We start from the raw sequence: 13,987 nt of genomic DNA, 5'->3' as shown, positions 1-13,987 counted from the left end.
AGATATCTGTGCTCCTCTAATTCTGCCCTCCTTAGCATCCTTGATTATAATCGCTCAACCATTGATGGCCTGCTTCTGTTTTCTAGGCCCCATGCTCTGGAACTCCCTCCCTAAACCTCTCCGTGTCTCTACCTCCCTTTCCTTTTTCAAGACGCTCTTTAAAATCTACCTCTTTGACCAAGCTTTTGGTCATCTGCGCTAATTTCTTCTTACAGGCTCGGTGTCAAATTTTTTTTATCTCCTAACACTCCTGTGAAGCGCCTGGGGACGTTTCACTGTTAAAGGCGCTATATAAATACAAGATGTTGTTGTTGAATGGGGATACATTAGTCTTTTCTTGCATACTTTTTTTTAAACTCCCACTGTTCTAACCTCTCATGTTTCCCCCACTCCATAGGCCCTTGCCACAGCTTGCTGGTCGGTGTTGAAAGCGAAAAGGCGACTATTACAGGTCAGTAAACAAGGGGGCGAGGGTGGTGGATGCAACGGTAATGATAAAGACCTTCACAGACAATGGTGAGGGACACACTGCCGGCTCGGCTGGAACAGAATAAAATCCAATCTCAAATTTGAAATGGGCAATATCCCCGAGCTTGGTTTAACGCGTGGCCATTTATGTTGTGTTTCCTTGTGACTATAGGTTCCTGATGGCTTCATTTCCCACTTTTACTCCATTTCGGAGCACGTCAGTCCTGTCCTTGCCTGGGGCTTTCTCGGACCGAAGCAGCATCTCTGTGAAGTTTGCACGATCTTTAAGGTGAGACGCTCCTTTTAAAACATTTTCGCTCCCCCATGGTATCACGGGTGAGGGTAAGGGGTCTTGCCCTGGTTCTTCCCCAATGTTGATTTTTTTCTCTCTGTTTTTGTTGATTCTTTAAAAAAAAAAAAATTATTCTGGGGATAAAGGCGTCACTGGCAAGGCCGGCGTTTAAACCCGATCCCTAATTGCCCTTGAGAAGGTGGTGAGCAGCCACCTTGAACCACTGCAGTCCGTGTGGTGAAGGTGCTCCCACAGTGCTGTTAGGGAGGGAGTTCCAGGATTGTGACCCAGCGACAATGAAGGAACGGCCGATATACAAAGAATCATAGAATGGTTACAGCACAGAAGGCGGCCGTTTGGCCTGTCGAGCCCGTGCCGGCTCTCAGCATAGAATCATAGAATGGTTACACCACGGAAGAAGGCCCTATCCCAGTTAGGATGGTGTGTGTGACCTTGGAGGGGAATTGGGAGATGACGGTGTTTCCAAGCGCATGCTGCCCTTGTCCTTCTACTTGAAGGTTTGGGAGTGCGTGGTATTAATGTATTGATGTTGAACTAGTTAGAAAAGTTACTGGGCCTTGACCATGCAAAGAAGCTGAATTAAGAGACCCAGTGAAGCACTTCTGGATTAATTACCGTATTTCCAGTAATACTTGGCTCAGCACCTTTTGAATTACTTGGACGGTCCTGTGGCTAAATGCATCATCTGGTTTGGTACTGAGAATTCATAGAATGATACAGCACAGGAGGAGGCTATTCGGCCCATCATGCCTTTCCCAGCTCTCTGAAAGAGCTACCAGTGAATCTCATTTCCCTGCTCTTTCCCTCTAGCCATGCAATTTCTTCCTATTTAAGTAGAGATCCAATTTCTTTTTGAAAGTTACCATTTGAAAACTCTACTGGGTTCCGTGGAAAGCTTGACACGGGAAACCAAAAGGTCACATATCCTAATAAACCCCCGCACTCCATCACACAAGCTCCACTGTCCATTTTGTGTGAGAATAGTTGTCTTCAATATTGCCACCCACAGGCGCCTGGTACAGGTTGGACCTCTCTGGTCCGGGACTCTCTGGTCCGGAAACATCCGTGATTTGGCATTAGTTGGGCCTGAGGGAGAGGAGGGTTTATACGTGGTTGTGGGCATGCGCTGTGCATAAAGCCACTGCGCAGAATTTAGTCGTTGTCTGGAAACACTCCATTTAAAAAAAAAAGCATCAAACCAGCGCGTTAACCACTGCTGGGAAAGGCTATCAGTGAGTATGCGGCAATTGGCTGGAGCAGCTGTCAGTCAGTGAGTGTGTGTGCAGGTGCTGAGGGAGCCACCCACAGCTTGCACGCACACAAACACACACACACACACACACACATATATACAGGCGCCCGGGCACTGTCGACAGTTGCCAGTAAGACTAGGCTAGGCATGACCTCCCGTGGTCTGGAAAATTCTGTTTCGGCACTGGTCAGGTCCCGAGGGTGCCGGACCACAGAAGTCCAACCTGTAATGTTACAGCACTCAGTATCGCCACCCACAGACATATGGTAATATTACAGCACTCAATATCGCCACCCGCAGGCACCTGGTAATCATAACAGTCCCTTGGAATCGAGGAAGACTTGCTTACACTCCTAAAGTGAGTTCTTTGGTGGCTGAACAGTCCAACACGAGAGCCACAGAACCTGTCACAGGTAGGACAGATATTCGTCGGGAGAAGGGGGGGTGGCACTGATTTACCACACGCTCCTTCCGCTGCCTGCGCCTGACCTCTTCACGCTCGCAGCGTTGAGATTCAAAGAGCTCAATGCCCTCCTGGATGCACTTTCTCCACCTAGGGCGGTCTTCGGCCTGGGTCTCCCAGGTGTCAGTGGTGATGTCGCCCTTCACCAGGGAGGCTTTGAGGGTGTCCTTGTAATGTTTCCGCTGTCCTCCTTTGGCTCATTTACCATGAAGGAGTTCCATATAGAGCAATTGCTTAAGGAGTGCTCCAGCACTCTATCGCCACCCATAGGCACTTGATAATATTACAGCACTCAGTATCGCCACTGACAGGCACCTGGTAATACTACAGCACTCGTGCATTAATTACTTCAAAATGCTTAATGCAGATATATTTTTTTCTGTAATTTAGAGGAGGAAAGACAGGAGAAGGGAGGGGGGGTCCTGTGTCTGCTGTGTAACAGATTTGTTTTTTAATTCTAGTTTTTACACACAGTTGTCGCTTTGTCTTATAGCAACAAATTATCCAGTATTTGAAGGACATATTTGATGTGGACAAGGTGCGATACACTACAGTGAATTCGCTCGCAGACGACATTGTACAGTTGTCACGGCGACGCAGCGAGATTCTCCTTGGCTACCTGGGCATTGATGCAATAACGGAAATGAATGGGACGATACCCAGCAGTGACAATGGACCTTTGGAAGAGGCCAGTCTCGTATGAAATCCAGGCACAAAGGTTATTTAAAAAAAAAAAGAAAATTATTAATTTTGGGAAGTTACGAATCAAAACGACTTGGCACTGAGAATCAGTGGATTATATCTGATTCCTGGATGACCCCCATATGGAAGAGAGCTGTAAGAGTCTTGATCAGAATACTCCACACACATTGAGGTTGGCTCATTCTGTTGGATATCAGTATTTTGATATGCTGTTGGTTGGGGATAGGGAGAATGGGACATTATTCTGCCAGAATCTAATCCTAGAGATGGTGGAGGGGGTGTCTCTTTTGGATAACTTAAGGTTCGCAGGACTGGAAATATGCTTCCCTCCACTTTTAGTTGGGGTGGGGTGAGGGGGTCATACAATCAGTCTTGCTCTTTAAATACAGGTGCAACAGTCCCTCCCAATGGTGTAGTGGGTAAATACACTGCCTGACCTATCACTGAGGCATACAGACCAGAACATGTCATTGTGATTAGTAGGTGTCCAGGGTAGTAAAAAGCACACTACAATTGGCCTTAGCCAATAGGGTGGGAAAAAATTATCCAGTGTTCATACTCCCGCTCATTTTCCCATCACTCAGTCCAGTCCCACTGAATCACAGAATGATGCAGCACAGGAGTCCATTCTGTGACAAAACTCTCTCATTCTTGCACAAAAAGGACAGCATCTGTGAAAATTCAAAGCACTTTTTTTTAAATACCCAAGATTAGCACTTGAGTCTATAAATCAGGCAACTAATTCTTTTGTTTAACTTTTTAAAGTAATTTGATTTTTAACGCGTGATCATTCTTGCTTGTGATTGGTATAAATACCATGCTTGACATTGTTACTTGATCTGTCTCAGCCAATCATCCCCTCCCCCCAGTTCTGTGGAGGTTCAGTGTCCTGAGTGGTGTCACTGAGCCAGTACCAGCTGAGTGTAAGCTTTACTGGTTCTTGCTGGTCTTGGTATTTTAATCAGGATAAAATTGCGAGAAACAGGAGTTTAATGTCGCCCCTGATATTTGCTGTAGGTGTTTGACATACTATTCTGTCGTAAACCACTGCCCGACAATATTTTGATTTATTGCCCCTCCCACGAGTAACTGGGCACTTGGCAATCGGGAGATGTGTGTACAGCTCCTAGAGGTCAGTGTGCAGAATGGCAGAGGAGGATGCAGATTCTCTACCCTGCCCCCCTCCCACTCCTCCCCCTTCTCAGCTAGGGAACCCTGCAGGGAAACAATGTTTCCTTTTAATTTTTTGGGGGATGCGCAGCCCCTTTAAGGGACTGCACGGGTCATTCACAATACCATGCATGCGCGGTTTATCCTACTTAAAAGCTGGCTGCATGGGAGCTGCAGAGCGCTATGTGGCAGCACAGCTTAAAGGGGACATTGGAGAGCAAGTAACTGAATAACGGGGAAAGTCGTTTTCTCCATAATCCTGTGCCTTCTGGAAGTCGAAGGTAACAACCACCAGGGCTTTAGTAAAAGGCTGTGTATAGCAACACCACCAGCCCTAGCCATAATGGAGACTGTAATGTATTTGCTTCATGGGTTCTTTGCTTAAGAATTCATAGCAACATATTGCTATTAAGAACTAGTGGGTTTATTAGCAAAGGTTTAACAATCACACCACACATCCACCAGGCTCACAACCACCTGTCTCATCGTGGATCCCCTGAACCCAACTGGCTGGGGTTTTATTGAGTCTTGCGAACATCACGTGACTGGCTAAGCCACTCCCAACTCAACAGCTCTACAAATCTGTGAGCACACTCACAGATACATACATTACAGAGATGATTGAGTAATTCTCCCATCTATCATGCCTGGAGAACGCACTGCTGCAAGGAAATGGGATTGGTTTGACATCACTTAATCTCTATTCTGTAACTATCCTCAACTCTCTGCATTTTGCTGGAGGAATAATCCTGCTTTTATTGGGAGTAGTCTGTTTGCTGTAGTTCATGAGGACTCTGTTTAAATAGACTGTTTGTTGAGTAAATAGACTGTTGTAAGTCCTGCTGTATGTTTCTCCCCACCACCCCACCTGTGGTGTCAGTACTCAACCCAGGTTACATGGACTGGGTGAAAATGGCCAGACCCCAGGGAGTGGCTTAACGTTTAACATAGCCAAGACGGCCGTAAACTACAGGTTTCCTATTTTGCCACCTACACCTCACTGGAAGGAGCTGCGTGTTGCTGTGCTGCTCAGGCAGACTTCTCCACTTCCGTCCCTCGGGTTCTCGCGCAAGTAAACGTCTCGTGTCCCTAGACCGACTCGCCAGCTTCAAAGGCTTTAAAAATTCCTTCACCTGGATGCCAGGCATAGTTGATAATGAAGTTGTTTCTCATCAGATCTCAAGTTCCCTTTCTAAAGTGTGTATGTGTAATTATTTTAACGTTGTGAGGGATGGGCTCTCAATTTAATGGAGTAAAACTCCGAGACTATTTTCTCTGTAGACTCAAAAGTCTAAACCAAACTTTTAAGTGAATTTGCACTACTTTTAAAAATGAAAATTTCATGAGTTCCCCTTCCTTTCCTATATCTCTGTTCTCTTAACACACTCTACACACTGGAGGTTCTGAGTATTCCTCGCTGTCTCTCTGTGTCTCTTTCCCCCCCCCCCCCCCAGCCCAGAAGAGCATTGTACACCAAAGAGACATGGGCCTAAGGGGAAACATCTAATTTGCCCAAACAGTGATGGCCAACTGCATGATGTTGGAATGCAGGGAGAATTCTCTAATGTGGTTCAGCATTGTTTCAAAGCTGACTGTCTTAACACTCGGGCTTGGGTAATTGGATTACCCCCACCCCCTCCAAATAAAGATGCCTGATATATCGATACCTGATATCAATGTTTTATGATCAATAGATGATGCCAACCTGTAGCAGGTTTCATTGTTTGAATTACTGTATTCGAGAGACTTGGAACAATTCTGTTAGCCCCTTTCTGCCTTTTGGAGTAATTTGGAGCATGCTGCACCAACTCTCGAAAGAAAGACTACTTGCTGTAAGAAGGCAAGGTGTGTAGTGTTTCTTTGGGGAGGGGGGGTAAAGTTGGCTTTGTGCCCCTCTGTCCGAGCTTTGCCTGTGTGGGGGTTCAGACCAGCTCGAACTCCCAGTTTGCAATCGGGTCCTGCGATAATCTACTGACTCCTGCTGTGGGATGCTCACTTTAACCAAAGGATTCCTTCTTTCCCAACAATGTGACACAGAGGCTACTTATAAATCAGCCAATATATCCTTTCCAGAATCGCATCCTGTAATAAGACAACTGAATGTATTAGGGTTTTTAAAAAAAATTGACTTTTAAGCAGCGATTTCTATTGAGTTGAATTTTTTTTCCTTCCTAAATTGTGATCGAGACTCGTGGAAAGCGTGATGGTACTGGGGGGGTGTGGGCGAACCAATGTGTTTGTGAGTGTTCAGGAGATGCAAAAATAAAGTGAATACCGGTGACTTTATTTTAAAAAAAAATGTCTCCAGACAAGAGTTTCTAGAGGAGTTTCCCTTTAAGTGTGTGAGGGTTAATGAAATGAAGAATCTTACTGATTCTTAAAGAAAAGACTGAGTGACATAGTCAGTGAGGACACTGTCCTTTCACTACCAGTTCCTAGTTGGAATCGCACCTCAGACCACAGCGGATGAAATTCCACTCTGGCTGGCCGGTTGCGGTGAGACGAGTTCAGGCCGAGTGGCTGAGGGTTCTCAGCACAAAAACTACCCGTCTCAGTCTACAATGGAAACTGGTGTTTGACCAGTGCAGTCGCAGTCGGGGGCTGAAGGGCATCATTGGAAGAGGGGGAGCTTTTTAAACCTTGCATCTTAGTGCAAGGTAGACCTGACCTGGGAATACTTGGCTGGACAGGGTGGAGGAGAGGCACTTTGAGCCCAAGTCTGTGTGGGCTCACCAAGCTTTAACCAGCTTGTACACTGTACTGCATGTATCAAGGCTTTTCTTTTGATTATGTACCAGAAAATGTAATCTTCACGCCCTTTTTTCTTTTTTAAAAAGGTGGTCAGTTAGGCCACTTAGAAATCCGAATTGCTAGCACACTTTATTTAAAAAAAAAAGAATATTGTGGCCCGAATTGAGCAAATTCCCCCCCCCCCTTTTCTCCTGGCCCAATACCATATTTGCTGAAATTCTAAAACTCTGTCCATTTTAATGAAAGAAGAGAATTGCATTTCTACAGCACCTCAGAACATCCCAAAGCGCTTTACAGCCAATGAAGTTCTTTTGAAGTGTCGTCATTGTTGCAACGTGGGAAACGTGGCAGCCGATTTGCGCACAGCAAGCTCCCACAAACAGCAATGTGCTAATGACCAGACTGTCTGTTTTTTTTGTGATGTTGATTGAGGGATAAATATTGGCCAAGACACCTGGGCGAACTCCCCATCTGTTCATCAAAATAGTGCTGTAGGATCTTTTACATTCATCTGAGAGCAGACATCTCCGCCGACAATGCAGCGCTCCCTCAGCACTTCACTGGTGTGTCAGCCTGGAATTTGTGCTTTAATCTCTGGAATGGGGCACTGAGGATGCGTTTTCGCAGCCGATGGCCAGAGAGCTGCCCCATTACTGTTGCACTGAGAATCTGCATATGGTGATGATTCATGCATAATATGGCCACTTCTGACCCACGTCTCCTTCATCTCTTGTACACCCAGCTGCTCCACGCGTTTCTGGGCTTGCATTCACAGCTTGCCTGGCTATGGGCTGGCATCAGAGGTGACATTCTGCCCTGATTCCTCTCCTGCCAAGCCCGAGAAGGTGAGGGAAAACCATGGCTACCCCAGCAGTGAAGCTCCGTTTCTTTTCCTCTTCCTGTGGTCTCCACTTAGCAACTACCAAGCCTGGCACGGTTTGAGATCACAAAGTAGTTGTGGATAAAGAGGCCCATTGCCCCCAAATTTAACCAGACGCAACTTACAGAGCACCACTCTACTAGGATGTCCTTTCTAAGTGTTGACCACTCTCTGCATGAAGAACTTCCTGATATCAGTCCTGCAGTTACCCTTTACTGCTTTAAACGTCCTTCTCCTCCGATTTCATTTAAAGTAATACTCTAGATCTACTCTTTCAATCCCATTTACTATCTTATATACCTCTTGAGATCGTCTCCAGACTGAAAAACCTGAATCTCACCAGTCTTTCCTCATAACTTAAAACTCCTGACACTGGGGATTAGCCTCATGATCATTCTGTGCACTGACTCTCCAGCCTTTGCATTTCTCTCTCATGTCTCGGTGACCAGAACATAAGAGCATAAGACTTAGGACCAGGAGTCGGCCATTCGGCCCCTCGAGCCTGCTTCGCCATTCGATGAGATCATAGCTGAACTTCTACCTCAACTCCACTTTCCTGCACTACTCCCATATCCCTTGATTCCCTTAATTTCCAAAAATCTATCTATCTCTGTCTTGAATATACTCAAAGACAGGGGCTCGGTCTCCGGGGTAGAGAATTCCAAAGATTCACCGCCAGTGGTCTGACCAGTACTGGACGCGGTGCTCGAGCTTGTAGTCGGATCAGAGCATTATACAATTCGATCATGAAAGCCCCCTGACTTGCATTGAACTGTTTTGGCGATGTTATTTAACGTTCCATTGGCTTTTAATTGCTGCCCTGCTTTAGTGTGACATCTTTAGCAGCAAGTCTGCTGAGATTTTGAGGCTTCTTCCCACTTCACCGGGGCTATTTAAATACCATTCATGAAGTGGGTGTCTTGCTATCCATGCGGGGAACTGTAAGCACAGACCCATATCCCATCACTAACTGGTGCAACAAATTGGAGCATTCCTTGAGTGGCCTTGGAGCAAGGCGTTTGCTTTAATCTGCAACCCCGTTCAAAAGTTCATTTTGAAAAGCACGCACGCACGCACTGCCATATGATTAAAACAGTGGCACTTCTGGTATTGGGCCCTATGCTGTTAGCCACGTGCTACCGAAGTTACCAAATCGTGGGTTGGCCTCTTCACCTCAGCTAGCAAAACCTTTTTTTTGTGTTTACAAAAGTAGCAGGCGTTGTGTTGGAATTTGTTTCTGGGGAATTCCAATATACTAGATTTTGCTGAAATGAAAATCAGGGTTAGAAATACTGTGTGTTTACTTCAGCTACTGACCCAGGGTCACCCCTGTTGAGGAAATGTGAGGGTTTTGATCAGCCAGAAATTTATTTTCATCTTTTTCTCTTTTTTTTTCTTTGTTTGAAACAAAATAACCTCGTTGATCCACACAGCCCACCAGCAGACACCAGCTGTCCAATCTGTGCGCTGAGAAATGTAAACACTGTATTAATCTTAACTGTCGCTCCTGCTGTTAGCCCGTGTACTGATTGTGCCGGGTCCGGGCTGTGACTGGTTGCACAGCAAAGCGCAGAGTCTGGCTATTTTAGGCATTCATGGTCGGCCTGTGTGCTTCACCCTTGTGTCATCAGATCCGTGGGAGCGGAGCACATTGGGTTTTGTAATGATGCCTTGTAGAACGCAACGGAAAAATGCAACCTGCAATCTTGGAGCCGAGTTAGGAGAACCAGGCGACTTTAAATGGGGATGGCGAGCAAGATTCCCGTTCATCTGCGTGGCCGCGCGGTTTTCTGAAGCTCTCACGCAGGCCGCTTGCCAGTTTCTCAATGGAAAAAACGCATGTGTGCTGAAGTTTGAATGCCTTGCAGATCCCTCCAAAAAAGTTAGAGGTAACATTTGTAGTGAGGGATTGGGGTGAGGGAGGTGATGTGGGCGTAGTGCCTGGGGAGAGGGAAGAAAGGGATGCAATCAAATCAAATCGATGGGAAGAATCATCCTCTGGCCAGGTTTGCATGCCTCTTTTCAACTGGCCACTGGAGTTGGCCTGGAGCATGTTGCTCACCTTCCTTCAGTTGGTTTGTAGCCAGGGGCATGGGGAGTTAAAGGTGGGAAAGAGGTTTGTACCTAATAAAGAAAAGGACATAGAGTCTGTAAGTAACAGCCTGATGATGCCGGTGCATTGGACCTTCTGTTCTCATTTTAATGTTTTTTTAAATTTTCTGTGTGCATGTCCAGTTCTCGCCCACCTCCCAAATAAATCATGTTTTTAGTTCCAGTAAAGAATGTCACCCATTGGGAGAGAGTTTTGGGAGGTCCTGAAGGTGTAAATAAACAGTTTGATCCACATACTGTCTTAAAGTGCTGCTATGACAGCAGATGGGGAAGCCTTAACCAAACTGGACTGTAATGAACTCACTGGACAAGTAATTAATACCAGCTTAAATGTTGAAGGACAGACCAGAACCATTACCAGATCGATCGTTACCAGACCTCCCAGATCTTTCTTTACCAGCAATCAAGCAAAGGCATATCTGGACTGATAACAAACTAGCACCAGCAACTGAGAGATCCCAAACTCGCTCCAGCACAGAACCACTATAGCCTGATCTGGATATTCCTGGATGTCGGTCCTACTCCCCCCCCCCCCCCCCGCCCCCCCCACCATCACCATTTCCTGGATTGACGATGGATGTGGTAGTTACTGAACAATACAAGGTTATTGGTTAATTTTGGTAACTGTCTGTCCCAACATTGCTGTACTGTCTGGAATTGAATGAAGGAATTTGTGTTCTATTGACACTTGGGCTGGGTCGCTGGTTCAGTCTTTCAAAGCTGCTATTGAGATTTTTCAAAGGTTTGTCTTGAATTCGGGACTCGGAGGAAGAGAAGAGAATGGGAGGAAAACGTGTCTGAAATGGTCATTCTTTAAATATGTTAATGTGTGCCTATTTCTAATTTGTTGTGTTAATTATTGCTTTTGATGTAAACCTTTTTCTTTTCACCTTGTGAAATTTGAGATCGTATTTTTTATTTTTAAAATCCTCACTGCTGCCCTGTATCCATCAGTACATTTCAATTAAAAGAAACGATTCACAGAAAGAAAATGCCTGTAAATGGATTTATTTATTTATTAAGCAAAGGTATTGAGGGTTACGGAACCAAGGTGGGTAGATGGAGTTAAGATACAGATCAGCCATGAACTAATTGAATGGCGGAACAGGGTCGAGGGCCTGAATGTTCCCACCTGGACCATGTTCCACACAAAGCTCCCTTTGTTTTTCTAAGTTAAAGGTATTCCATAAATGCAAATTGTTGTTGCGTGAGCATGCTACTGGCAGAGATAGAGCCAACATTTATATAGCGCATTTTAACATAAAACGTCCCAAGGCGCTTCACGGGAGCATAATCAGACAAATATTTGACACCGAACCATAGGAGATATTAGGGTAGGTGACTTAGCCTTGATTAAAGAAGTATGTTTTAAAGAGTGACTTAAAGGAGGAGAGAGGGAGGGAATTCTAGAGCTTGAGGACCTAGACAGCTGAAAGCATGGCCGCCAATGGTGGATTGATGTAAATTGGGGATGCGCAAGAGGCCAGAATTGAAGGATCGCAGAGCACTCGGAGGTTGAAGGGCTTGTCGAGCCGATAGAGATAGGGAGAGGTGAGACCAATTTGTGATTTGAACACCAGGATGAGAATTTTAACACATCAATAAGGGAAGGATACATCACTAGTTGGAGGGAACTGTAGTTGTGACTGATGCAATGTGCTGCTATGAAGAATTTACATAATGGGGTGGGGATGAGACTCTGAACAACTCACCTGGGAAGAATGTGATTTTAAAAGCTTGTCTTATGATAACGTGTGTTATCTTAGCACTTTTTGAATTTAGTCACTGTTGTAATGTAGGAAACTTGGCAGCCAATTTGCACACAGCATGGTCTCACAAACAGCAATATGATAATCTGTCTTAGTGAGGTTGGTTGAGGGTTATGTGTTAGCCATGACATCGGGAGAACTTCCCTGCTCTTCGAATTGTGGCTGTGAGATCTTTTACATGCACAACAGAGGACAGATGGAGCTTGGTTTAACGTCTGGTCCTCAAGGCGGCACCTAGGACAGTGCAGCGCTCCCTCAGTACTGCTCCTCTGACAGTGTGGCGCTCCCTTGGTACTGCATTGGATGTCAGAACATAAGAACATAAGAATTAGGAACAGGAGTAGGCCATCTAGCCCCTCGAGCCTGCTCCGCCATTCAACAAGATCATGGCTGATCTGGCCGTGGACTCAGCTCCACTTACCCGCCCGCTCCCCATAACCCTTAATTCCCTTATTGGTTAAAAATCTATCTATCTGTGACTTGAATACATTCAATGAGCTAGCCTCAACTGCTTCCTTGGGCAGAGAATTCCACAGATTCACAACCCCCTGGGAGAAGAAATTCCTTCTCAACTCGGTTTTAAATTGGCTCCCCTGTATTTTGAAGCTGTGCTCCCTAGTTCTAGTCTCCCCGACCAGTGGAAACAACCTCTCTGCCTCTATCTTGTCTATCCCTTTCATTATTTTAAATGTTTCTATAAGATCACCCCTCATCCTTCTGAACTCCAACGAGTAAAGATCCAGTCTACTCAATCTATCATCATAAGGTAACCCCCTCATCTCCGGAATCAACCTAGTGAATCGTCTCTGTACCCCCTCCAAAGCTAGTATATCCTTCCTTAAGTAAGGTGACCAAAACTGCACGCAGTACTCCAGGTGCGGCCTCACCAATACCCTGTACAGTTGCAGCAGGACCTCCCTGCTTTTGTACTCCATCCCTCTCGCAATGAAGGCCAACATTTCATTCGCCTTTCTGATTACCTGTTGCACCTGCAAACTAACTTTTTGGGATCCATGCACAAGAACCCCCCAGGTCCCTCTGCACCGCAGCATGTTGTAATTTCTCCCCATTCAAATAATATCCCCTTTTACTGTTTTTTTTTTCCCAAGGTGGATGACCTCACACTTTCCGACATTGTATTCCATCTGCCAAACCTTAGCCCATTTGCTTAACCTATCTAAATCTCTTTGCAGCCTCTCTGTGTCCTCTACACAACCTGTTTTCCCATTAATCTTTGTGTCATCTGCAAATTTTGTTATACTACACTCTGTCCCCTCTTCCAGGTCATCTATGTATATTATAAACAGTTGTGGTCCCAGCACCGATCCCTGTGGCACACCACTAACCACCGATTTCCAACCCGAAAAGGACCCATTTATCCCGACTCTCTGCTTTCTGTTAGCCAGCCAATTCTCGATCCATGCTAATACATTTCCACTGACCCCGCGTACCTTTATCCTCTGCAGTAACCTTTTGTGTGGCAACTTATCGAATGCCTTTTTAAAAAATCTAAATACACCACATCCATCGGTACACCTCTATCCACCATGCTCGTTATATCCTCAAAGAATTCCAGTAAATTAGTTAAACATGATTTCCCCTTCATGAATCCATGCTGCGTCTGCTTGATTGCACTATTCCTATCTAGATGTCCCGCTATTTCTTCCTTAATGATAGTTTCAAGCATTTTCCCCACTACAGATGTTAAACTAACCGGCCTATAGTTACCTGCCTTTTGTCTGCCCCCTTTTTTAAACAGAGGCGTTACATTAGCTGCTTTCCAATCCGCTGGTACCTCCCCAGAGTCCAGAGGATTTTGGTAGATTATAACGAATGCATCTGCTATAACTTCCGCCATCTCTTTTAGTACCCTGGGATGGATTTCATCAGGACCAGGGGACTTGTCTACCTTGAGTCCCATTAGCCTGTCCAGCACTACCCCCCTAGTGATAGTGATTGTCTCAAGGTCCTCCCTTCCCACATTCCTGTGACCAGCAATTTTTGGCATGGTTTTTGTGTCTTCCACTGTGAAGACCGAAGCAAAATAATTGTTTACGATCTCAGCCATTTCTACATTTCCCATTATTAAATCCCCCTTCTCATCTTC

At 45.5% G+C, this 13,987-nt stretch overlaps 1 protein-coding gene across 4 annotated transcripts in view; it reads left to right on the top strand.

Moving 5' to 3' along the window:
* miga2 (mitoguardin 2) overlaps positions 1 to 11,103 on the top strand; it is a 75,070-nt gene extending 63,967 nt beyond the window's left edge. For all 4 annotated transcript variants that reach the window (XM_070863665.1, XM_070863664.1, XM_070863666.1 and 1 more), the window contains exons 14-16: positions 398 to 451; positions 641 to 757; positions 2,990 to 11,103. In XM_070863665.1, coding sequence (XP_070719766.1) covers positions 398 to 451; positions 641 to 757; positions 2,990 to 3,199 — 381 coding nt within the window. In that variant the 3' untranslated portion in view covers positions 3,200 to 11,103. The remainder of the gene's footprint in view (positions 1 to 397; positions 452 to 640; positions 758 to 2,989) is intronic.
* The last annotated feature ends 2,884 nt before the right edge of the window (positions 11,104 to 13,987 follow it).

This window comes from Pristiophorus japonicus, chromosome 20, assembly GCF_044704955.1.
Source record: "Pristiophorus japonicus isolate sPriJap1 chromosome 20, sPriJap1.hap1, whole genome shotgun sequence".
Taxonomy (NCBI): domain Eukaryota; kingdom Metazoa; phylum Chordata; class Chondrichthyes; family Pristiophoridae; genus Pristiophorus; species Pristiophorus japonicus.
Note: the sequence above shows the minus strand (reverse complement) of the source record. Positions and strands in the feature narration are given on the sequence as shown.